We start from the raw sequence: 23,988 nt of genomic DNA on the forward strand, positions 1-23,988 counted from the left end.
TCACACACGTTTTCTATCAGTATGCCATCGCTGTCCGCCTCTGCGGTGTAGTGGTTAGCGTGATTAGCTGCCACCCCCGGAGGTCCGGGTTCGATTCCCGGCTCTGCCACGAAAATTTGAAAAGTGGTACGAGGGCTGGAACGGGGTCTACTCAGCCTCGTGAGGTCAACTGAGTAGAGGTGGGTTCGATTCCCACCTCAGCCATCCTGGAAGTGGTTTTCCGTGGTTTCCCACTTCTCCTCTAGGCAAATGTCAGGATGGTACCTAACTTAAGGCCACGGCCGCTTCCTTCCCTCCTCCTTGCCTATCCCTTCCAATCTTCCCATCCCTCCACAAGGCCCCTGTTCAGCTTAACAGGTGAGGCCGCCTGGGTGAGGTACTGGTCATTCTCCCCAGTTGTATCCCCCGACCAAGAGTCTGAAGCTCCAGGACACTGCCCTTGAGGCGGTAGAGGTGGGATCCCTCGCTGAGTCCGAGAGAAAAGCCGAACCTGGAGGGTAAACAGATGATGATGATGATGATGATGCCATCGCTTTTAGCGATAATTTTTTAACCAATCGAAAGCTTATATGTAATTGGCACGTACATTTTACATAACCGTATGACAGTTTGATGTATTGTGTAAATTCCTGTCGCATACATGTTTTGAACAAGTCGTGCAGTGATGACGCAGTAAGTGTTTTAAAGGCGACTGTAGCTTGGTGTACGGCAAGGGAAAATCGACCATTGTTGGGATGCCTAAAAGCAGAAACGTCAGGCGCGACTGGAATTTACAACATTGGGCATTGAAGTAATAAAATATATCGTAATTTTGAACTTCAGATCTTCAATTCGTTTTATTGGTAATTTTAAAATCGAATTTGGAATAACTCCTTTTGCTTCTGCTTCTTTATTCTCCAGGTTCGGCTTTTCCCTCGGACTCGGCGAGGGATCCCACCTCTACCGCCTCAAGGGCAGTGTCCTGGAGCTTCAGACTCTGGGTCGGGGGATACAACTGGGGAGGATGACCAATGCCTCGCCCAGGCGGCCTCACCTGCTATGCTGAACAGGGGCCTTGCGGGGGGATGGGATATTGGAAGGAATAGACAAGGAAGAGGGAAGGACGCGGCCGTGGCCTTGAATTAGGTACCATCCCGGTATTTGCCTGGACGAGAAGTGGGAAACCACGGAAAACCACTTCCAGGATGGCTGAGGTAGGAATCGAACCCGCCTCTACTCAGTTGACCTCCCGAGGCTGAGTGGACCCCGTTCCAGCCCTCGTACCACTTTTCAAATTTCGTGGCAGAGCCGGGAATCGAACCCGAGCCTTCGGGGATGGCAGCTAATCACACTAGCCACTACACCACAGAGGCGGACAACTATGCTCTCAACAAATAATATGAATCAGAAAGAAGACGAAGAAGAAGAACATAATCCAGCGTGCAGACACATTTGTTACTGACGTCATAAATCTTATTGCTAGTGAACATATAACAATTTTTAGAACTGTGACCTGAGTCATTTCAACTATGAGATTGTATAGGAAAGAAAGTTGTTTTCAAAGAGCGAGAAACATGTCAAACATACCAAATGGTATCGCTTCATAGCGCACAAAGACATTACATTGCCAATGGATGGTCGCTTAGCAGGCAAATTGTATTATTATGCTTCCAGGAACAGAATGGAAAATGTGTCCCCCGTGTGGCACCATAAATTGAAGAAAATCGTCATGCAAATGTTGTTATGGGCGCCAATGTGAGCGGAAATATGAAGAAAAAAGTCTTGCATAACATTTTTTTGTACGGTTTGAACAGACATTTGTGTGACGGAGAATAAGCCGCAAACCAGATAATATTAATGATCGGCAGTTCACGGCACTCTATGTACTTCTGAGAGAGAAGTTATCTAACGATGGATCAGTATTCAGTATGTTACAAATAATTCACAGGAGTCTGGAGTGGTTACTTGTGCTAGTCGCCTAAAAGAGTAACGGGTTAGTCGAGATACCTTATGAGGTAAAACAAGGCTTCCATATGCCAATAATAATAAATCAGGCGAAAGTCAAGACAGTGGCAGGCCATCTTCCGGGACAGAGCGTGCCAACTGTCACTTTCTCAGTCATGCCATGTTGCGATAGGTCGCGTTCTAATCCACGTCTGGCCTTGTGGCTATCAGTATACCGCAACCTGACTCAATGTAATTACTATACAGGGCACAGTGCAAGTGGTCTGACGAAAAACTTACCTGTCTAGATGGAATCCTAGCATGTATCCACACAATAGCTTTCAATTTAAAACAAAATAATTTTCACTGAATTTTCCAAGCACTCGTTTATGTAATCGGTGTGTGCTGTGCTTGAACGAATCTCGGCCTTGACAACTGTAGCTCCTGCCCAGCACAGCTACAGCTCCAGTGGCGGAACATGTTCAAACTCATACTAACTAGATACTTTACTTCGAACACGCGGTACGTATTCTACGTCAAAACGATTACCGGTAATTGGTCAAAACGGTTGTGGCCCGACATAGCCTCATTCTATTTCTTTAGGATAAAGCAGAATGTTCGCAAGTATCTTGTTTAGAGCAAAATTCCTAATGTAATGATTGTGAAAAAAATAAAATTAAAATCCACAGCCTGTCTCCAGCGGCAGGATCAAATATGGAAGGATGAAGACCCCATACAAATGAAATGAAATTATATTTGAGAGCGTTGATGGAATGAAAAATGACAGGGAAACCGGAGTACCCGGAGAAAAACCTGTCCCGCCTCCGCTTTGTCCAGCACAAATCTCAAATGGAGTGCCCAGGATTTGAGTGCTGCCGCTTGAGCCACAGAGGCTCTCAATGTAATGTTTGCACAATCTTGAAATAATCATGTTATTGTTTTTACGTACCACTAACCAGTTTTAATATTCTCGGAGAACCCGAGACGCCGAAAATGTTGTCCCTTAGGAGTACTTTTACGTGCCAGTAAATCTATCGACGTCCGCCTCTGTGGTGTAGTGGTTAGTGTGATTAGCTGCCACCCCCGGAGGTCCGGGTTCGATTCCCGGCTCTGCCACGAAAATTTGAAAAGTGGTACGAGGGCTGGAACGGGGTCCACTCAGCTTCGGGAGGTCAACTGAGTAGAGGTGGGTTCGATTCCCACCTCAGCCATTCTGGAAGTGGTTTTCCATGGTTTCCTACTTCTCCTCCAGGCAAATGCCGGTATGGTACCTAAGGTCACGGCGGCTTCCTTCCCTCTTCCTTGTCTATCCGTTCCAATCTTCCCCTCCTTCCACAAGGCCTCTGTTCAGCATAGCAGGTGAGGCCGGCTGGTCGATGTACTTGTCATTCTCCCCTGTTGTATCCCCCGACCCAATGTCTCATGCTCCAGGACACTGCCCTTGAGGCGGTAGAGGTGGGATCCCTCGCTGAGTCCGAGGGAAAAACCGACCCTGGAGGGTAAACAGATTAAGAAGAAGAAGAAGAAATCTATCGACACGAGCATGACATGCAGGGCATTCCCCTTGACATCGGACTGTACACAAATGAGTATTTTGTTTTCAATTCTGAAGTAATATCTGAGAAAAATAATGTGGTTGGAGATATGCATTTCTGGTAAATAACTCATCAGCTTCCTCTGTTCAACAGTATTTATTATATTAAATGTTTAATATACACTCTTACACTCAACTTTTTACAAAAATACTGTGTACAAACTGTTATAAGAGAGGACCTTCATATCTTTACTGTTTTAAACTGAATTCTGAAATTATAGACATTTTAAAGGTTTGTTTCCAGCTTTCCTATTTGTAATTTTCTGTATGAGTGATTCCAGTTCTTCTATCACTTCAGATGCCAAAATATTTCCATTATTGTTGCTGAGAATATCTTCAGGTGGCTTTAAAAAATGGAGCCAAAGGAGTGATTGTTGATCTTTGAAATATTTCAACAATGTAGTACATTTGTTTTGTGACAAAAAGTAACTTCTAAGCGCATCAAACATACCAATAACTCTATCCACAGCCGACAGTAACGATAATCGTCTTGTTTCAACGCTACCTAGAACACGCTTGTATTCAGTTTCTAGAAATTCACAGATTTTTTGCAATTCTTCGCTACTCTTGCGGTGTAAATATGGAAATACTGAAATATTTTTGATAACTGTTTCGATATCAGTAGGCAAAATATCAGCAATACCAAGAATGTTTATTTTGAACTATTTCTCAGTCTTGAAAATGCTGATGGCATCGTAATGTATTTGAACAGAAAGAAAACTTTCGAGGAGTTGTTGAACGTATGCACACTAAAGGAAAACTCAATCCTGGAAAACCTGAAAGACTTCCATGATGCAGCACAGGCTGGCCTTCTCTGCGTTGAAGAGTCGGACATTACTTCGTAGACTCATAAATTTTGAAGTAATATTTGATTTCATTTGATTAATTTTAATATTATTATGTTAATTCCAGTCTATTCCAGTCCACCACACAAATAAAATTAATAGATCGTTTGTAGTGACCGGTGCCAGATTATGGAATTCCCTGCCAGCTCAGGTCAGAGAAACTAGCTCTTTACAAAGGTTTAAGGTCACCTGCCGAGACTATCTGCTGAGGACAGCTAACTGAATGGCTGAAGTGTGAATGTGTGCGCGCCTGAGGATTAGTTATTATTAAGAGTTCTTACTATTAATTAGTCTTATTATTAACTTAGTAATGTATTTAAATTTGTTCTCAATTCTATTAATTTTTTGTTTGGTTTTAATTATTTTAAATATCTCATAATTTTATTTTTGATTTTGATTAGTATGTGGTTAAGTGGAAGAGAGGGCCTTGAGCCCTAACTTCGCCACTGAAAACAAGGCATTAATAAATAAATAACAAGGCATTAATTTTCTTTTCAATTCTTGTATTGTAGCGTATGTCTACCCCTTAGCAGCTCTAATAAGACACTGGAAAGATGATGGTTGAGTTTATGAATACTTTATTCTGTGAGTCAGGAAGTGCTAAAGCAGCACGATTGACACTATGAGTAACTCCTTCACGACTCCTATGGGCAATAGCCGTGCACCGAATGTCATTACACAGCTTTGCGCATACCTGAGCAGACTCCATACCATACATGACACTGTCATTGGTGCAAACTGTGTCTTGCTCTAGCACAAGTACTGCATCTATCAGTACAACAGGCAGTGTGATCCTTTATTATATGGAATTAGACCATAGACATTATCCGGTACAAAAAGAGAAATTAAGTGTTACAGACAGAACGCTGAAGAACATATGGATAGAATGGAGGAATAAGCACTTCAAAAATGATCAATAATAAAAGTAAAAATAATGTTTGGCTTCAGAAACCTTATGCAGGCATTTTGATTTGACGACGTCATTTAGTCTGCCTACTTCTAAATTTCGACGTCCTGTTTCAATATACCAGATGGCTCATGGCTGAGTTTAATTAATTTTGTCGGGTAAAAACCAAAAGTGCCATTTTCAGCCATCCCTTTTATTTTCCCTGCTTTATAAGTGAGTTTGGAATTGACATAGATCTCATCCAGCAAAACAGGGACAACTTTCACATCATTATTTAGGAGTTTACTGTTTCTCTTAAAAATTATTTTTGCAAAGGGATGATATCGCGCTTAAATTCTACAAATGACCTAACGTTAATCTTCAACTTTCATGAAATAACACCGACTGAACACGATAACAACAAACCAAAACAATCCCACGTTGCCAACATATCCGGCTACTCGATTGAACGATCGGGAGTAGCCTTAAGTTTTGAGAATTGGAGTCGGTCTTGTTTAAACCTACGATCTTGGGATCCTTAGACCTAACTTTGCCATAGCGAGCGAGTTGGTCACGTAGCTGTGAGCTTGCATTCGGGAAATGGTGGGCTCAAATCAAGTCCACGATCGCTATCTTCCCAATCCTAGGTCTTTCCCATCCTTGCGTCGCCGAAAATCTTCGATGTGTTAGTGCGGTGTTCAACTACTAGCAAGAAAAGAAAAAAATAGATACACAGAAGCAGCTAAAAATGATTATTTGAGTTGGTGAGGAGGGAACGTTTTGACTAAATTTGAATTACACACTCGGTATTGGAGAGACGCGAGTAGGGTAACAAGAACAGGACAAAGCTAAACTCTGCAGGCTTGAAATGACAAACTAGGCTAACTTGAGAAAGACGGTAGAGGTGTAGATAACCGAACGAGTGGATGAACGGTTTGGGTCACGTAGCTCTCAGCTTGCATTCGGGAGATAGTGGGTTCGATACCCACTGTCGGCAGTCCTGAGATGATTTTCCGTGGTTTACCACTTTCACACCAGGAAAATGCTGGGCCTGTTCCTTAATTAAGACCACGGCTACTTCCTTCCCACCGAGCTCGATAGCTGCAGTCGCTTAAGTGCGGCCAGTATCCAGTATTCGGGAGATAGTAGGTTCGAACCCCAGTGTCGGCAGCCCTGAAAATGGTTTTCCGTGGTTTCTCATTTTCACACCAGGCAAATGCTGGGGCTGTACCTTAATTAAGGCCACGGCCGCTTCATTCCCACTCCTAGCCCTTCCCTGTCCCATCGTCGCCATAAGACCTATCTGTGTCGGTGCGACGTAAAGCAACTAGCAAAAAAAAAAAAAAAAAAAAAACTTCCTTCCCACTCCTAGCCCTTTCCCATCCGATCATTGCCACAAGAACTATCTGTGTCGGTGTGACGTAAAGCAGATCGTAACAAAGCTGCAAATAGATAGCTCAGGTCAATCGAGATCTCTTCTGAATGGTCAGCATTGCGTTCTTCCGTCTAGAGTACCCAGGGTTCATCTCTCGGTCGGAGTAGGGATTTTATCGCGACTGGTTAATTTCTCTGTCTCGGGAACTGGGAATTTGTATTTACCTTAAATATAAGTTTACTGTATATTCTCATGTATCCCAGCATATCGTAGGAAATTAGACAATATAAGTTTTTCATCGGTATGTGTTAGAATACAAATTCAGAATGACTGTATGGTAGAACGAGGTCAAAAGTCATTTTATTTAAAATGTATAGCAATATACGAGGTTCGAGTCATAAGGCATGGCAACTATTTCTTTTCTCGCGAACAGGAGACAACACTGAAAATCTAAGATATGCATTTGGAAATATAGGGCATGTACTTATGCATAGTGCCTGAAGACAGATTCTGACTTCAGGAGATTCTCGTAGGAAAGTGACAGAACACAGGCCATTGGTAAACATTGTTTTATCATAGTATAGACAGCACTGGTTACAGACCTTCGAAATAATCATCCAAGGTTTCCACTGTGCGTTGCCAGCGGTGGGGCAGGCGCTGAATACCATTCGCTGCATGTGTATCGCTAACGTGTGAAACCTCTCTCCGAAATGCTGTTACGATGTCCTCTTTCTTAGCAAACCGTTGTCCACGTAATGGCTTCTTGACATTGGGGATTAGGTCATAGTCACATGGGCTCAGATCAGGCGAATAAGGCGGGTGTGGAAGAACCTCCCATCCCCACCGTTGTAAGCGACGCTGAACGATGGCTGCTGTGTGAGCTGTCGCGTTATTATGTAGGATTATGGCGTTGTTCTATAGGACATGGCATACACACCTAATACTTCCCGCAGCTCTGCATGGCATTGGCGTGCATTTCTGCCGCGGAGAATTGCTAATTTAATATAGATCGTTGCTCCTGCTTGTTGACTTCCATTTTGTGACACTCTCACTCACACACTGAACTTGGGGGCATGCTGTTGTTCACATACACCATCTAGTGGCATCATACGCAAGTACATACCGCACGTTTCCAAATGCATATCTTAGATTTTCCGTGTTGTCTCCTGTTCGCGAGAAAGAAAGAAAAAAGTTGCTTATGACTGGACCTACGTACAAGGGTGCGAGAGATTTGTTTATGCTATGAAGGTAACCTACCTGTAAGCTTGTATTCGGAAGATTGTGGGTTCGAACCCTACCGTTGGAAGCCCTGAAGATGGTTTTCTGTAGTTTTCCATTTTCACACCTTTGCGAATGTTGAGGGTGTACCTTAATTAAGACCATGGCCCCGACATTCTCGTCTCTTTGCCAGCGTCCGTGAAAACCTGGAGACCTAAATATTGGTAAGATGTATCAAACCTCAAGCAACACATTATAGAGCAAATGATAGACTGTTTTAACATTTTGAAAAGTTGTTCACCCGTACCTCCTTTAAATGTGAGATAACAATTCATGGAGACGATTTAGAAGGTACTGACACTCAAAGACTGGTATCATAAGAATTTGAACGCTACTAATCGCTCTGGATTTGTGCTGTTCAAAACAATATATTATTTCTGATAGGTATTAGGTGAAATTCATTTATACTTATTCACAGATCTCAGATCTGCGTTTGGAATCACAATTGTTGTGTGGTGAAGCATTACTACTAGTCTACTAAACGTTTTCATTCCTCCCCTGAAGGGGGAGGCAGGCCTCTTAGACGGTGACGCCGTCTCTCCGGCCGGGAGATTTGTTGCGGTGAAGGAGATGTGCGGAGAAGGTGACGGGGTGGGCGGCCGTGGCCTATACTACGAACTGTCCCGGCATTCGCCTTAGTGCAGGAGAATGGAAAACCACGGAAAACCATTCTCAGAACAGCCGATGAGTGGGGCCAGGCGTGAAGTCCGGAACTGTGCCCCAGGCCCGTCTCCCGAATGCAGAGGCGTAGAGCCACGGTAGAGCCGTGGCCAATTTTCCTCTGCTCGGTTGGCCGGTCAGAGTACAGAGATGTTGGACCACGGGCAAGCCGTGGCCTCTTAAGGGACGAAACCCAAGGGCCGAAACTCGCTCTGCATCCACCGACCTGTGGTGAAGCATTGAGTGTAGAATGTCAAATCCATTAGTATTTTACATTTAATTTAAAAAAAAAAACAGTAAGTGGATATCAAATTAGCAGTTTAGTGTCGTTCGTTTCTCCCGCGGTAAGTACGAATTGTGAGTTTACGTAAAACAAGCTTTCTTCGCGTGTTCTATTTAGAGTACATTGACTCCAGTTGGAACGAACAGAGAGCACAGTTAAGTGCGAGCGGGCGAGTCTGGTTGTCTCCTCCAATCTAGCAGCCAGTGCATTTGTCTCTCCCCAGAGTGCAGCACTTTTGCTAGGCCTCCCCGCTTGCAATGCATTTCATCGCGTTGACATTTCGCCGTGTTGGTTGCACCTACCGCGATTATATGGTAATCCGTCTGCGCTGCTGATGATTGATAAGCAGACTAATATTCTGCACGAACTTGAAGAGTTCTTTCTGTAATATATTAGTACTGCTATCACAATCAGTACCATTACCAATTATTTATTTTGTTTCTGACAGGTACTGTATAGGCTAAACCCAATAATTAGAAATGAATGCATATGATGGGCATACGTTAATTTATATACTAACCTTACATAAATTGCATAATGATGTAGGAATTGGTTTTACATCCCACTAACTACTGTACCTTCAGGGCTTTAGGAGATGTTGAGATGTCGTAATTTTGGCCTGAAGGAGTTATTTTACCGGAGGCTGTTGATTCTGAGCACTTTTAGGTACCACCGCACTGAGCTGAGTTCGAACCCACCAACCCTAAAAAGACTACTGCTTTACCGCCTGAGCCACTAAGCCTGGCTACATATTACATTTACTATCCTTTCAACTATACGGTAATGTACATTAGTGGTACTGTAATTACAAAAGTTCCTAACTCTAATTTAACGGTAATGTTAATATCTGAATATCAGTGTTACAGATGAATCCTGATTAATAATAATAATAATAATAATAATAATAATTATTATTATTATTATAATTATTATTATTATTATTATTATTATTATTATTATTATTATTATTATTATTATTATTATTATTATTATTATTATTATTATTATTAAAATGAAAAATAAAATGGCGTATGGCTTTTAGTGCCGGGAATGTCCGAGGACATGTTCGGCTCGCCAGGTGCAGGTCTTTTTTGATTTGACACCCGTAGTTGACCTGAGCGTCGTGATGAAGATGAAATTATGATGAAGACGACACATAGGATACACCCAGCCCCCGTGCCAGTGAAATTAACCAATGATGGTTAAAATTCCCGACCCTACCAGGAATCGAACCAGGGACCTTTGTGGCCAAAAGCCAGCACGCTAACCATTTCGCCATGGAGCCAGACATAATAATAATAATAATAATAATAATAATAATAATAATAATAATAATAATAATAATAATAATAATAATAATAATAATAATATCACCTTCTTAACACGGTTCCAGTCAAGTGTCAGAAGCTCGAAGACTGGCTGACGAAGCTCGTCTCACTTTTGCAGGGCGATGATAAATAACTAACAATGGAGTTCACTAGAATGAAAATGACAGGGAAACTAGAGACTTCAGAGGAAACCTTTCCCAACTCTTCTTTAGCAACCACATATTTCATGTTCAAATTCACCGAGATGTGCTCCTAGGATGCAGCAACAGAAGACCAACATTTGTAGTAGTAGTAGTAGTAGTATTATTACGGTAGTACCGGGCGAGTTGGTCGTGCGGTTAGGGGTGCGCAGCTGTGAGCTTGCATCTGGAGATAGTGGGTTCAAACCCCACTATCAGCACCCCTGAAGATGGTTTACCGTGGTTTCCCATTTTCACACCAGGAAAATACCTGGGCTCTACCTTAATTAAAGCCACGGCCGCTTCCTTCCCACCCCTAGCCCTTTCCTATCCCATCGTCGCCATAAGACCTATGTGTGTCGGTGTGACGTGAAGCAAATAGGAAAAAAATACGGTAGAGGTGATTTGCTGACATACGCAATAGTAGTCTATTCAGTTAAGGTATGCCTTGTGCAAATATAGTCGTAAAATTGTACCTCGCGTGGTTGAGCCGCTCAGGCGGTTGAGGCGCTAGCCTTCAGACCTCAACTTGGCAGATTCGATCCTGGCTCAGTCTGATGTTATTTGAAGGTCCTTAAATACGTCGGCCTCGTGTCGGTAGATTTACTGGCACGTAAAAGTACTCCTGCAGGAATAAATTCTGACACCTCGGTGTCTCCTAAAAGTAGTAAGTGGGACGTAAAGCAAATATTATTATTATTATTATTATTATTATTATTATTATTATTATTATTATTATTATTATTATTATTATTATTATTATTATTATTAAATTGGAGCCCTCAGTTAATCATCAGACAAGTATATGCCCATCATCATTCCCCTAAACAAAAGCATGGTTCATCGGGAACACACAGTATTCTGCCATTTCTTCTTCCACTTAGTTGCTCGATTCACACAAGGAGGCTGGTATTTCGTGCGTGGTAGCCTCTGGAGAGAGTAATAAGCACACAAATCTACGACGACGTCAGTGCTGCAATAACATACCACATGAAGCCAAATTGTCACGTACTGAGAGCCTTGCACCGGGCGAGTTGGCCGTGCGGTTAGAGGCGCGCGGCTGTGTGAGCTTGCATCCGGGAGATAGTGGTTTCGAATCCCACTGTCGGCAGCTCTGAAGATGGTTTTCCGTGGTTTCCCATTTTCAGACCAGGCAAATGCTAGGGCTGTACCTTAATTAAGGCCACGGCCTCTTCCTTCCTAGTCCTAAGCCTTTCCTATCCCATCTTCGCCATAAGACCTATCTGTGTCTGTGCGACGTAAAGCCACTAGCAAAAAAGATCCTTGCAAGATGATAAAAGTGTATAACAGCAAGGTTCTTCAGTCTACCAAAACTAATTTTGAATAAATGAATGTATAAACTCTCCGAACATGAAAACATATGGCAGAGGCCAGAGCAAAGTGTAGCTTCCACTGAAGTCCCAGAAGTTCCAGTCTCATCCATGGCTGTAACCATATGGAAGCTGCTGGGGTATGGGTGGTGCTGAGTAATGACATTCGGAGCACAAATTGTGTCTGAGTGTTATGAAGGATGTTGCTCATAGGGTCAGTTGTGCTGCAATGGCACATTCTGGTCCAGTGAGGAAAGCAATGGCAAACTTCCTCACTCCTCATCTTGCCTAGTACGCCTCATTTGGGCTCTGCCATTGGTTTTTGCGGTTTCTCTATAACTGCATAGCCTGTGGTGGTGCTATTTGAGGATCCAACCAGCCTCTGGGCTGATGACCTAACAGACAGATGGTAACAGAATTACACGTGAAAAGAAACAACTTATTTTTTTATTTTTTTTGCTAGGTGCTTTACTTCGCATCGACACAGATAGGTTTTATGGCGACGATGGGATAGGAAAGGCCTAGGAGTTGGAAGGAATCGGCCCTGGCCTTAATTAAGGTACAGCCCCAGCATTTGCCTGGTGTGAAAATGGGAAACCACGGAAAACCATCTTCAGGGCTGCCGATAGTGGGATTCGAACCTACTATCTCCCGGATGCAAGCTCACAGCCGCGCGCCTCTACGCGCACGGCCAACTCGCCCGGTACTTAATTAATTGTTGGAAATCCAGAATGTTTTCTCTTCGTGATGTTTCCTTCTCCACACTATTCTCTCCATTCTCTCTACAACACTGTGCTCTGTTGGTCGTGCAGTTTAACGGAACGACACACATCACTCTCGCATACAAAGTATGCGACCTCTTAGAACTCACTAAGTTGACTGGACGGGTATCTTACTCGCTGATCTGTCATATTTAACGGCTGAAGCAGACCATTGCTAAATAAATTCTGACAGATTTACCCGAAATCACGAAATATTTAGCTGATTATCACAATCTTTACATGTTACGTTGCGTCCTGGGAAAGGCCAAGAGCCATTACGTCTGGATCAATGGTAACCACAATGCTAATCATTTCAACAGTATTTCGATGTAAAACTGCGTTTTGAAGCCCAGATACCTATCATGGCTCCTTGATGGTATATGGTTACTCATATCAGCATTATAATCTAGTGTACCTTTGCAGTACATGACGGTTAGGATGCAAGAAGCATCCTGAGTTTAAAGTTATTTTCAAATCTGTAATTTTATTAGTATGTGAAAAATCTCTGCTGAGGATCTTGAGGATCATCAGCTAAATATGTGTTTTTATTATTATTATTATTATTATTATTATTATTTTGAGCATTTACCGTTATTGTGAGAAGTGCCTCAGATGTAGACAATAGTTGTCGAAAGTTGAATTGAGTTAGAATTTAGTACTATCTCAGCTTGTGTCTCCAAGAGACTGTAGAAACATCAGTGGGTTAGCCACCCCTAGGATAGCCGCATTCAGCATTCTGTTGTGTGGACCTTGCCAGTGTGTTACACTATACGTGCTTTGCTTCATGTTAAGGGTTACAGAGTCCGGCTTCATGGCTAAATGGTTAGCGTGCTGGGCTTTGGCCGGGGTCGATTCCCGGAGGCGTCGCTAATTTTAACCATAATTGATTAATTGCGTTGACACAGGGGTTCGATGTATGTGTCGTCTACATCATCGTTTCATCGCCATCATGACGCGCAGGTCGCCTACGGGAGTCAAATCAAAAGACCTGCATCTGGCGAGCCGAACTTGTCCTCGGACACTCCCGGCACCAAAAGCCATACGCCATTTCATTTCGAAGGGTTAGACTTTATGGTTAACGGTGGCATATCTTTTACATCATACTCTACAGTAAGAGAGGATGAGACCTCTATAAAATATGTACTCTGTTTTCTGGAGAAAACAACAGCTTTCTCCCACGCCTCTCAAGATATTTCACCTACGTCACTTGTTTCACTTTTCTCACCTTCTAGGTTCCACTTCAGAACTCGCTTTTCCGCATCACTGTCCGCGTCACATGGCACATCCACCGACACTTTCATTTTGTTCTTACGTCAATCATACACCATACTAACTGATGGTGCTCTGGTACGTAAGATCTGACGCTCACATTGGTTTACACACTTCTCAATCTGACCTGTAGTAGCGTCATGTCTCGCAGGCATACAGTGGTCATATTGAATAATGCAGATGACAAGAATCCAGTCCTCTTTGAAATGGAGCGTTCACCTACCTCCAGGTTGCACTAGATGCTACTATTCATGGTACAGGTATCGTGTTAGGAAGTAAATAGCTGTACAATAGTTACAGCTTCCTTCATCTTCTTCTTGGCATTCTTCCCTTTTACACGTAACAATTTAGTTGAACAAAGACGCACCTCCTTGGATTTGTCATCATCATCATCATCATCATCATCTGTTTACCCTCCAGGTTCGGTTTTTCCCTCGGACTTAGCGAGGGATCCCACCTCTACCGCCTCAAGGGCAGTGTCCTGGAGCTTCAGATTCTTGGTCGGGGATACAACTGGGGAGGATGACCAGTACCTCGCCCAGGCGGCCTCACCTGCTATGCTGAACAGGGGCCTTGTGGAGGGATGGGAAGATTGGAAGAGATAGGCAAGGAAGAGGGAAGGAAGCGGCCGTGGCCTTAAGTTGGGAACCATCCCGGCATTCGCCTGGAGGAGAAGTGGGAAACCACGGAAAACCACTTCCAGGATGGCTGAGGTGGGAATCGAACCCACCTCTACTCAGTTGACCTCCCGAGGCTGAGTGGACCCCGTTCCAGCCCTCGAACCACTTTTCAAATTTCGTGGCAGAGCCGGGAATCGAACCCGGGCCTCCGGGGGTGGCAGCTAATCACGCTAACCACTACACCACAGAGGCGGACTCCTTGGATTTGTAGAAATTCATATTGTACTCTTGGTATTTTGCCGCATATACTACGTATCCTGCAGGATTACAACAGTCGCCTGATTTGCGAGAGGAAAGTTGTTTTGTTGTTGTTGTTGTTGTTGTTGTTGTTTTTGCTAGTTGCTTTACGTCGCACCGACACAGATAGGTCTTATGGCGACGATGGGACAGGAAAGGGCTAGGAGTGGGAAGGAAGCGGCCGTGGCCTTAATTAAGGTACAGCCCCAGCATTTGCCTGGTGTAAAAATGGGAAACCACGGAAAACCATTTTCAGGGCTGCCGACAGTGGGGTTTGAACCTACTACTAGGAAAGTTTTGAGGCGACGACAAAGGGTGCTGGATAGTATACAATCGTGAGCCGGATCAAGTGGATAAACACCTAAACATTATAAGTCGCATTAGAAGTTATCGTTCACCGTTAAAAAGGTATCTTGTGGCATGTGAAACTAATAACATTATTATGTAAACGTGTCCCGACCGAGCTCGATAGCTGCAGTCGCTTAAGTGCGGCCAGTATCCAGTATTCGGGAGATACTGGGTTCGAGCCCCACTGTCGGCAGCCCTGAAGATGGTTTTCCGTGGTTTCCCATTTTCACACCAGACAAATGCTGGGGTTGTACCTTAATCAAGGCTACAGCTGCTTTCTTCCCACTCCTAGGCCCTTCCTGTCCCATCGTCGCCATAAGACCTATCTGTGTCGACGTGACGTAAAGCAAATAGCAAAAAAAAAAAAAAAATCTCCTGTGGCTAGGGCAGGTGGTGATGGGAAGTAAAACTGGGCAATCATCCTCTATGTAGGCAGGGCATGTCTCACGAATGGATAAATATAGATATCCCGTGCGGGAGGAGACCACCAGACAGACCGTGGAAAAAGGGGAGTGACGGACTACATGAAGACTTGTGATAGATGGGCTTTAGGAACAACTGGCGAAAGAGAGAAACAGTGAGATACAGTCCTGTAGTCGCACGGGGTTCGCTGGGCCTCATCGCGATATGATAATGATTGCGTATCCTGGCAATACTGCGTGTCTTGGCATAGTGCCAAAATCAAACTTATTTAACTGCCTCTTAACCTGTCAGCGCTTATCTTTTTAATGATTGAGGTAGTGAGGGTAGGTAAATAGCCGTAGCTTCATCGGAACCTCATCGTGCAGAAGACCCATTTACACTTGTACACTCAAATACTACGGAGTCAAAGTCTACGTACAATCAGCATTCACGTTGTGGATTTGTATTGCCAATTCTGCTTTACGATAATCTTGAAGATCAACACTAACGCAATATTCACGAAATTCATTTATGTTTACTCAGTTTGATCTCAGTTGACATACTCATGAGCACCACTGAAAAAAGGTCGAACTAGCGAGGGAATGGCTCTTTTACAGTTGTTCCAGTCCAACTATCAGTACGATACTTCATTATTTTCTTCTCTACTCTTAAAGCGACGGCAGTGCATTGTCATCGTCCAGTATCTGATTAAGTACATCGTGCAAAGCCGTCGTCGTATCACCATTTTCTGACTCCAAGAATTTAGATGAGATTTTGCAACCGGTATAACTACCAATGTTAGTCGACGGTTTCATGTTATCAATGTCCTCCATTGACAGAGCCTGTACACTGATCCTCGAATGACAGCTCCAAATCTGTTCCACATCTTCATATCTGCTTCTTTACTATTCCTTGTTGTGATCTATATGAAGTCCTACAGCTACCGAATTCGTTTTAAATCAACTTACCTTTCTTCTCGAATTAATAACTTTCTTACTACAGCGTCTAACATTTGAATTTCTTGAAATCTGTCGTCCTGTCTCAATTCGTTGCTACATATTTGGCTCATCGATTTATTCGTCATCCTGCTTCCGTTTATCTCGTCTATCTCCACTTTATCGATTCCATCTTCCTTCTTCCTACTCCAAGTATTTCCGACATTCGATGGTTTTTTCAATGAATAGCCGCGTAGTTCACTTGCCACCGAGTTCTTCGTAATTTTATTGTTTCCTTAACAAGTTGCTCAGTGCCTCCTACTTCGCGATAGCCGCCAATATTTCCGTTGGTTTTAAAGAAACTATCACCAACACCTCAGTTCCCCTTTCTTTAGTATCTCGAAGTGATTATTAAACTCTTTTTTCACTGCCTTCTATTTCAGATCAGCCTTAAAAAGGATACGACTTAATGATCACTTCCTAGTACGTCTACTGTATACCGAAGGCTATTTTCTTTAACGCATATCCTGCGGACTTCCACTCCTTCCCTTCGTATGAATGTGGTTGACCTGGTTTTCAGTTCTGTACTGTCTTTCCTATTATATGTTTGAATACAGACGTTAGTTCGTCCTTACTTACGTTTTCTATAAACTGCATTATGTTCTTCCTACTGATCATTCATAACAGTTTCAAAATGTTCTTAGCCCCTTCAGATATAGAGGCATAATTAGAACATAGAGTTGTTTCTTTTTCGCTTGGAATCGAGCTAAGATAATTCCCTCCTGGATGAGATACCGATCTATGGGTTGTCTTATCTTATACTCTAAATGACTTTTAATTACAATGTCAGCCCCACAGTTCGCCACTGTACTGAAGTCCACTGCAGCCTGCTGACAGAATTCCTAAATTCGTGCCTTTCACTTCATTGAAAACATCGCTAATCTATAACGATTAAGTTCTTTCGTATACCGCAACTACACTGCCTGACAAAAAAAAAAAAAGCACCCAAAAGGGGAGTAGGAATATAAATTCGTGTGTTGAAAGGGTATGTGATGTCATTTAAGTGATTACAAAATTGAGTCTAATTTATAAAGAATTTCGCAGTACTAGCCCACTTATCAGTATGACGTACCCACTCTGGCCTGGATGTATGCACTGATTCGGTTGGGAAGTGTGTCATGAAGCTGTTGTATCTTCTCCTGAGGCAAGCTGACCCACAACTGTTGTAACTGGTCCTTGATATCCTGGATACTATCACTGGTACGGAGTTGACGTCCGAGCTGGTTCCACACATGTTCTATCAGGGACAGATCTGGGGATCTTGCTGGCCACGGGAGTACCTCAACATCACGCAGACAGTACATAGAAACACGTGCCGTGTGTGGACGAGCTCTGTCCTGTTGTAAAATGGCACGTGATAAGTTATTGTCGTATGAGAAATAACACATGAGGACGCAGGATGTTCGTGACTACCAGCCGTGACCTGAAGTCACACCCGATGGCTCCCCGCACCATGACGCCAGGAGTAACACCGCTGTGCCTCTCCAAAAACATTGAAAGAATGGGACCTCTCCCAAGGTCGCCGCCATAGTCGTATACAATGATTATCCTGGGCAGTGCAGCATCGCGTTTCATCACTGAACACAATGCGACGCTATTCATCTGCATACCGGCCACAGCACCACTCCAAACGCAGGCGTTTGTGTTGTGGTGTTAACGGCAGTCTACGCATGGAACTGTAATTCCCTAGTCTGGCTGCTGCTAGTCTCCGATCAATGTGTAGGATGACACAGAATGTTGCAGGGAGTCCATTGCTTGTTCTCGGATGGCAGGCGCAGATGTGAAGGGGTTACGATGTACTTGGCGCACGATACGACGATCCTCCCCTGTGGTGGTCAGGTGTGGTCCACCGGAAACTTGACGTCGAGTATGCCTGCTTCCCATGCAGTTCAACATCGGGTCACTGTCATATCCGAATGCCCCACAAATCTGGATATTGCACGATTCAACCAGCCGGCCAAATGGAAACCCACAATGCGGCCCTTTTCAAACTCTGCCAGGTTCTGATAAGGCTGTCTCACACGAGTACGCGGGATCCCCGTATCCTTCACAGTAGTCACTCAACAACACAGACCACGCGTATCGATGGATTTGAGGATGAAACCCGGATCCATTGAGCAATTTTAGCCCTTCGGCCTTGTGGGCCTTGAGTGTAACTTACGACAGGATTATAACTAGACTGCATAGATGTAGCGGGTGGTGGTACCTTGAACGGAATCGGACTGGCCAGGGTATGACCTGCACCCCGAAGGGTGATTAAATTAGTCTAAGAGGGACTTGGGTCTTTTGTATCGTAAACCTTCAGTATCATAGTTTCCCAAACTGGAGATAAGGGGGTTGGTATTGGAATCTAGACCAGAGTAGAATTTTCTAGCTGATATCAGTATTCTAGAGTGGACTTAATCAACATGTAGATCATTGTGAATGTCACGATTCCGTTCGAACCACTGTGCACCTGTGATCATGCGTAAGGCACGATTTTGGACGCGCTGAACTTCATTTAGGTGCGTTTTGACTGCGATCCCCCAGACGGGACTGGCATACTCGAGGATTGGCTGAACGGAGGATTTGTACAACAGGAGCTTGTACGCTGTTCACGCTCCTTAAGGCTAGTATGTTACACACCAAGCGACAAAGTTGCGGAACACGTGCATCGCGACAAGTTCCAGGGATGTCCTGCGACATTGTTTCCGTGTTTGGGACTGTCGCGATACAAAAGTTGCATGTCGCAGGTCTCCCATTCGAAATGGGATACATGATACAAATGTTGCGCAACATGATGTAGTCTGGACGTATCGCGAGACAAAGTCCCGGGACTCGCCGATGCCAGTGTGCAGATAGTCACCGCGTGTTGGTGTTGTGTTTCGTGTTCTGTTGTTTTGCGATGGAAACTACTCTAAAAATCATCGAGGATTTACACACCCTCCCTTGTCTTTGGGATGTTATGTCTACCGAGTGTAAAAACAGAGACAAAAGGAGGGAAGCAATGGAGTGTCTGGCTAAAAAGTTCACTATGTCCATTCACGAGATGGAGAAAAAGATTCACAACGTTAAAAGCACATAAAGCAGTTTCTTGCGCCATTTCGCGCCGATTCCTGTGGTGCAACTGGCTCTATAGATGTGGACGCGGGACAATGTATCGCAACAGTCTAGGGACAGTGTCTCGGAACAGTCCCCATACAATGTCCCGCGACTTTGTCGCTAGGTGTGTACTAGCCTTTATATACCCTACCAAGCCTGGTAACAACACTAACAGCACGAACAGCACTAGTGCGCTCTGGCGACCGTTCTGTCACAAGGAATTGCAACTCTAAACATTTACATACCCGCCGATGGTGTGTACGTACGGAGTTACATTGACATCCGACTATTTCTTCTGGGTGCTTCATTGTTTTCGTCAGGCAGTGTAATTTTGAATTAATACGTTTATAAACTATCTGAAATAGAAAACATTGTAACCGAATTATACATGCTAAATAAACTGCTTAATTAAAATAGAAATATTGTTCATATATAATTCTATTACTACGGTACGTTTTATTTTGCAGATAGTCTAAACTTTTTGTAAGTTATTCAAAATTAGTTTCAGCAGACTGAAAAACCGAACAGTTATAAATTGAGTTGAAACTGAAGAGAGATGGCTTCAGATATCACAATATCTTGCGAACGATCGGCTTTGGTCTCCCAATATCATGAGTATATTCCAAAATTCCTCCGACTCGTTGGCTGAATGGTCAGAGTACTGGTCTTCGGTTCAGAGGGCTCCGAGTTCGTAACCCGGCCGGGTCGGAGATTTTAACCCTTCATTGGTTAATTTCAATGGCTCGGGAGCTGGGTATTTGTGCTGTCCCCAACATCCCTGTAACTCACACACCACACATAACACTATCCTCCACCACAATAACACGCAGTTACCTACACATGGTAGATGCCGTCCACCCTCATCGGAGGGTCTGCCTTGCGAGAGCTGCACCCGGCTAGAAATAGCCATACGAAATTATTAAATTACTAGCAAATGTACCCGTGCTTCGCTACGGTATTCTACATTGTATACGGATTTCTCCGTAAATTACTGTAAATGCAGTGAGTAAGACTATATTAAATTGCACCTACAAACGGACTTCACCGTTAGATGACTCGTTCAGTGTTCTACATGGTTGGTCCTTTGACATTTTCCCGTATCTCCTACATTTATGGGTTAGATTCAGTTAGTCATTGAATGGGGTGAAATTTGGTACAGTTTTCATATACTACTTTTTTTAAATACTCATGTGACCCAGGAATCATAAAATTTTGCGAATATATGGCCACTGGTCATGCCAATGTTCCTGCCCAATATCATGATTGCATCTTTCCTATAAGTGTGCCAAACAATAACATACCGTGTAAAAAGTACAACATTAACTTGACCTCAAGAAATGTAGTACTATTTAAAGAATAAGGGATAGATACGACAACATGTCATAGGCCCAAAGTTGTAGATCTCTCCAAATTGAAACACGATCTTTTGTGATAAGACTTACGGTTTAGTCACCAATTATTCCGAAAGGAAGGTCTACACCGTCGTTAAAACTGCATCCATATTTCGATATTTTCCGGGGCCAAAAGTTATACATCTGCATGGCCTGGAAGATGCACTTCCTCCAAGAAAAGATTGTCGGGGTTTCGGGATTAGCATTCGCATACATACGTAGTAATTAAGGAAGAAAGTAATTAAGGATTATAACTGAGGACAGCGGGATGAGTACAAACATATAAATAATAAGTAAATGTATTGTAAAATCAAATGTCCCTAAATAAATTATGATGGTATGAGTTATGGATATAAGAAAGCGGTAACAGAGGAGAAATTTAGGCGCAGGGACTCTTAGGTAAACAGATAAGAAGGTGACTAATGGTGTTATTAAGGTATTCGAGGTCGGTTATAACCTCCAACGATGTTCCGCCAATATCCCGCAGAATGGCCGATTGACGCCTCTCTTGCCTTCTACCCAAGGAACAACCACAAATTTAAAGGCATGATGAGGAAAGTGGCAATACGTTACTTCCCTCTGGCATACAGTCAGAGACGTTGCCATGGTAACCTGTAGGTTCGTTGTCGGTCTGTCGGTCACTCAATGCAGAGCATGATACCCGCATAAAATAGTAAATTTCTCCGTCATTTGAAGAGTAAGGTAAATTATGAACATAACAAAAGTTGTTTATAATGAAGATGCATTTCATATACGGTCCACGGAGTTTACAGAAAATCAATAGTATAAGAGAAAATGGAGGAAAACCGTTGTGGTTTTCCCATAAACCACCCGTCTGTTCAAAGATTTTAATATGATATGCATATCGAAACCTTCCTCGGGATGAGTATAATTTAAATATGAAGTTTGGTTGAAATCTATCCAGCCGTTTCGCCGTGATGGTGGAACAAACATACAAACAAACAGACACGAAAAATAAAAACCACCGATTCGGTCTTGAGTTGACCTAAAACGGATAAATATCTGAAAAATTGGCAAAACAAACGAAATTACAGACAGCGGACTCCCTACAACTTTATTTATATAAATGATTCCAAAACCCATTACCTATTTCATGCTGGTGCTTTGCTCGTTCTCTCCATTCATTCATTTTCTTATCTTTGACGGTTATTGTTTAAAGAATTACATGTTGCTGTTGTTGAATATGACTACCCTATCACTCTTTTCAGATTATTGACACCTCACTCCTCCATATACTGAAGTGCTAAAACGTGTAAGATGTATATGTTACTCTAGGTCCTCTATGCAAATGCTAAAGAAACAGTCATTCTTAAAATATAATTTTAATTAGTTTTTTTAGTAGATTTAAATATTCAGTCGATACTTTTTCTTAGTTTGCCTGCATCCGGGAGATGTTGGATTCGAATCCCACCGTCGCCATCCCTGAAGGTGGCTTTTCGTGGTTTCCCATTTGTACGCCAAGGAAATGTTGGGGCTGTGCCTTAATTAAGGCGACGACCGCTACCTTCCCTTCTCTTCCATCTTTGTGTCGCCGAAAATCTTCAGTGTGTTAGTGTGACGTTGAACCACTAGCAAAAAGAAATGTTTCTTTTTGTGTTCTATTCTGAGATCATCGTGTTTACCAGCCCCTATACATTAAGTCTGTCGGACGTATTCGTCTGTACTGGTGTGCCTATCAGCATATTATTGTCAATAGACAAAACCTAAGTGCCACGATGGGATTATATCGTTCAAGATCGTCGAAGTTTGTGGATTCCATCTCAGATGGTGGTATTTAAGCATAGTTAAGTGGTACAACTCCGTTTTGTTTGCGTTTAGTACATTAAATATCTCCTGCGAGATAAAATCAAACATCCTGACGTATGTTAAAACCGTAGCATTGAGAACGGGTGTAATACAAAAGCATGAAGTTATGCTGGATAATATATTATTTCTAATTTACTTTTGTTGTTTCAGGTGTAACGAGGACGGCACTGAACTATAAGGTAAGATCTTATTTGATTATGTACATCTCTAAGTCAGACAACTTCAGGACAGTGTTCCTCCTTCGTGAAGGTTCAGTTGTGTTAGTTAGTTAGTTAGTTAGTTAGTTAGTTAGTTAGTTAGTTAGTTAGTTAGTTAGTTAGTTAGTTAGTTAGTTAGTTAGTTAGTTAGTTAGTTAGTTAGTTAGTTAGTTAGTTAGTTAGTTAGTTAGTTAGTTAGTTAGTTAGTTAGTTAGTTAGTTAGTTAGTTAGTTAGTTAGTTAGTTAGTCAGTCGGTCAGTCAGTCAGTCAGTCAGTCAGTCAGTCAGTCAGTCAGTCAGTCAGTCAGTCAGTCAGTCAGTCAGTCAGTCAGTCAGTCAGTCAGTCAGTCAGTTAGTTTACTGTTGAATTGTCAGTTTCCATATGGTTACTTATACCGAAACTGTATTTCATTAGGTAAGTGCTAGGCGTGAAGAGTATGATATTTCTTCATAATACGGTCTTCTACTCAAGTATTATTTTTCTTAAAGGATAATAATTACCGACAGTTAAGCTCCTTTTCATATCCTATTATTTCTCGATGGATGTGAATATTTGCTGTGTTCTTTCTTTCTCTCTTTCTTCCTTTCTTTCTTTCTTTCTTTCTTTCTTTCTTTCTTTCCTTTTTCTTTCTTTCTTTCGAGTCGAAGTTTTGTCTAGACTATAAAAAGAAAACATACATTGTTTTCTAGATATGTTGATATACTCATTTTATTATTGTAACAAACTAAGTAGGCCTAACTTAGATGTTATGAGAACGATATTAGTGAAATTGGTTATGATGTGTTCGCTAGCAAAAAATAATTTGTTTGATCATCTGTGGCACTTGGAAGGAAGGAATGAGCAAAACTTAAATTATGGATGAATTTAATTTTAGTGAAGGTTGGCTTGCATTATATTATTAAATGAAAAGGACTGTGATAGAAAAATAAAGGCCTCAATTGAGGATGGGAAGAGAAACCAGGGTGAACCTAGCAGACCGAGAATGCATTCAGTAATTCATGCTTTCGAGTTTAAAATGTATAATGTATAATGCCAGCAGTAGCAGTAGCCACTCCTCTTACGTTGTCAAGTGATTCAGAAACCGAAAGCTAGAGCTATTGACAGTTAATAATGTAGAT

At 42.6% G+C, this 23,988-nt stretch overlaps 1 protein-coding gene across 1 annotated transcript in view; it reads left to right on the plus strand.

Moving 5' to 3' along the window:
* LOC136856845 (uncharacterized) overlaps positions 1 to 23,988 on the plus strand; it is a 1,106,690-nt gene that overhangs the window by 757,677 nt on the left and 325,025 nt on the right. The window contains exon 5 of the mRNA XM_068227126.1: positions 22,824 to 22,852. Within this exon, the coding sequence (XP_068083227.1) occupies positions 22,824 to 22,852 (29 nt within the window). The remainder of the gene's footprint in view (positions 1 to 22,823; positions 22,853 to 23,988) is intronic.

The sequence above is a fragment of the Anabrus simplex genome, chromosome 1 (genome assembly GCF_040414725.1).
Source record: "Anabrus simplex isolate iqAnaSimp1 chromosome 1, ASM4041472v1, whole genome shotgun sequence".
NCBI lineage: Eukaryota > Metazoa > Arthropoda > Insecta > Orthoptera > Tettigoniidae > Anabrus > Anabrus simplex.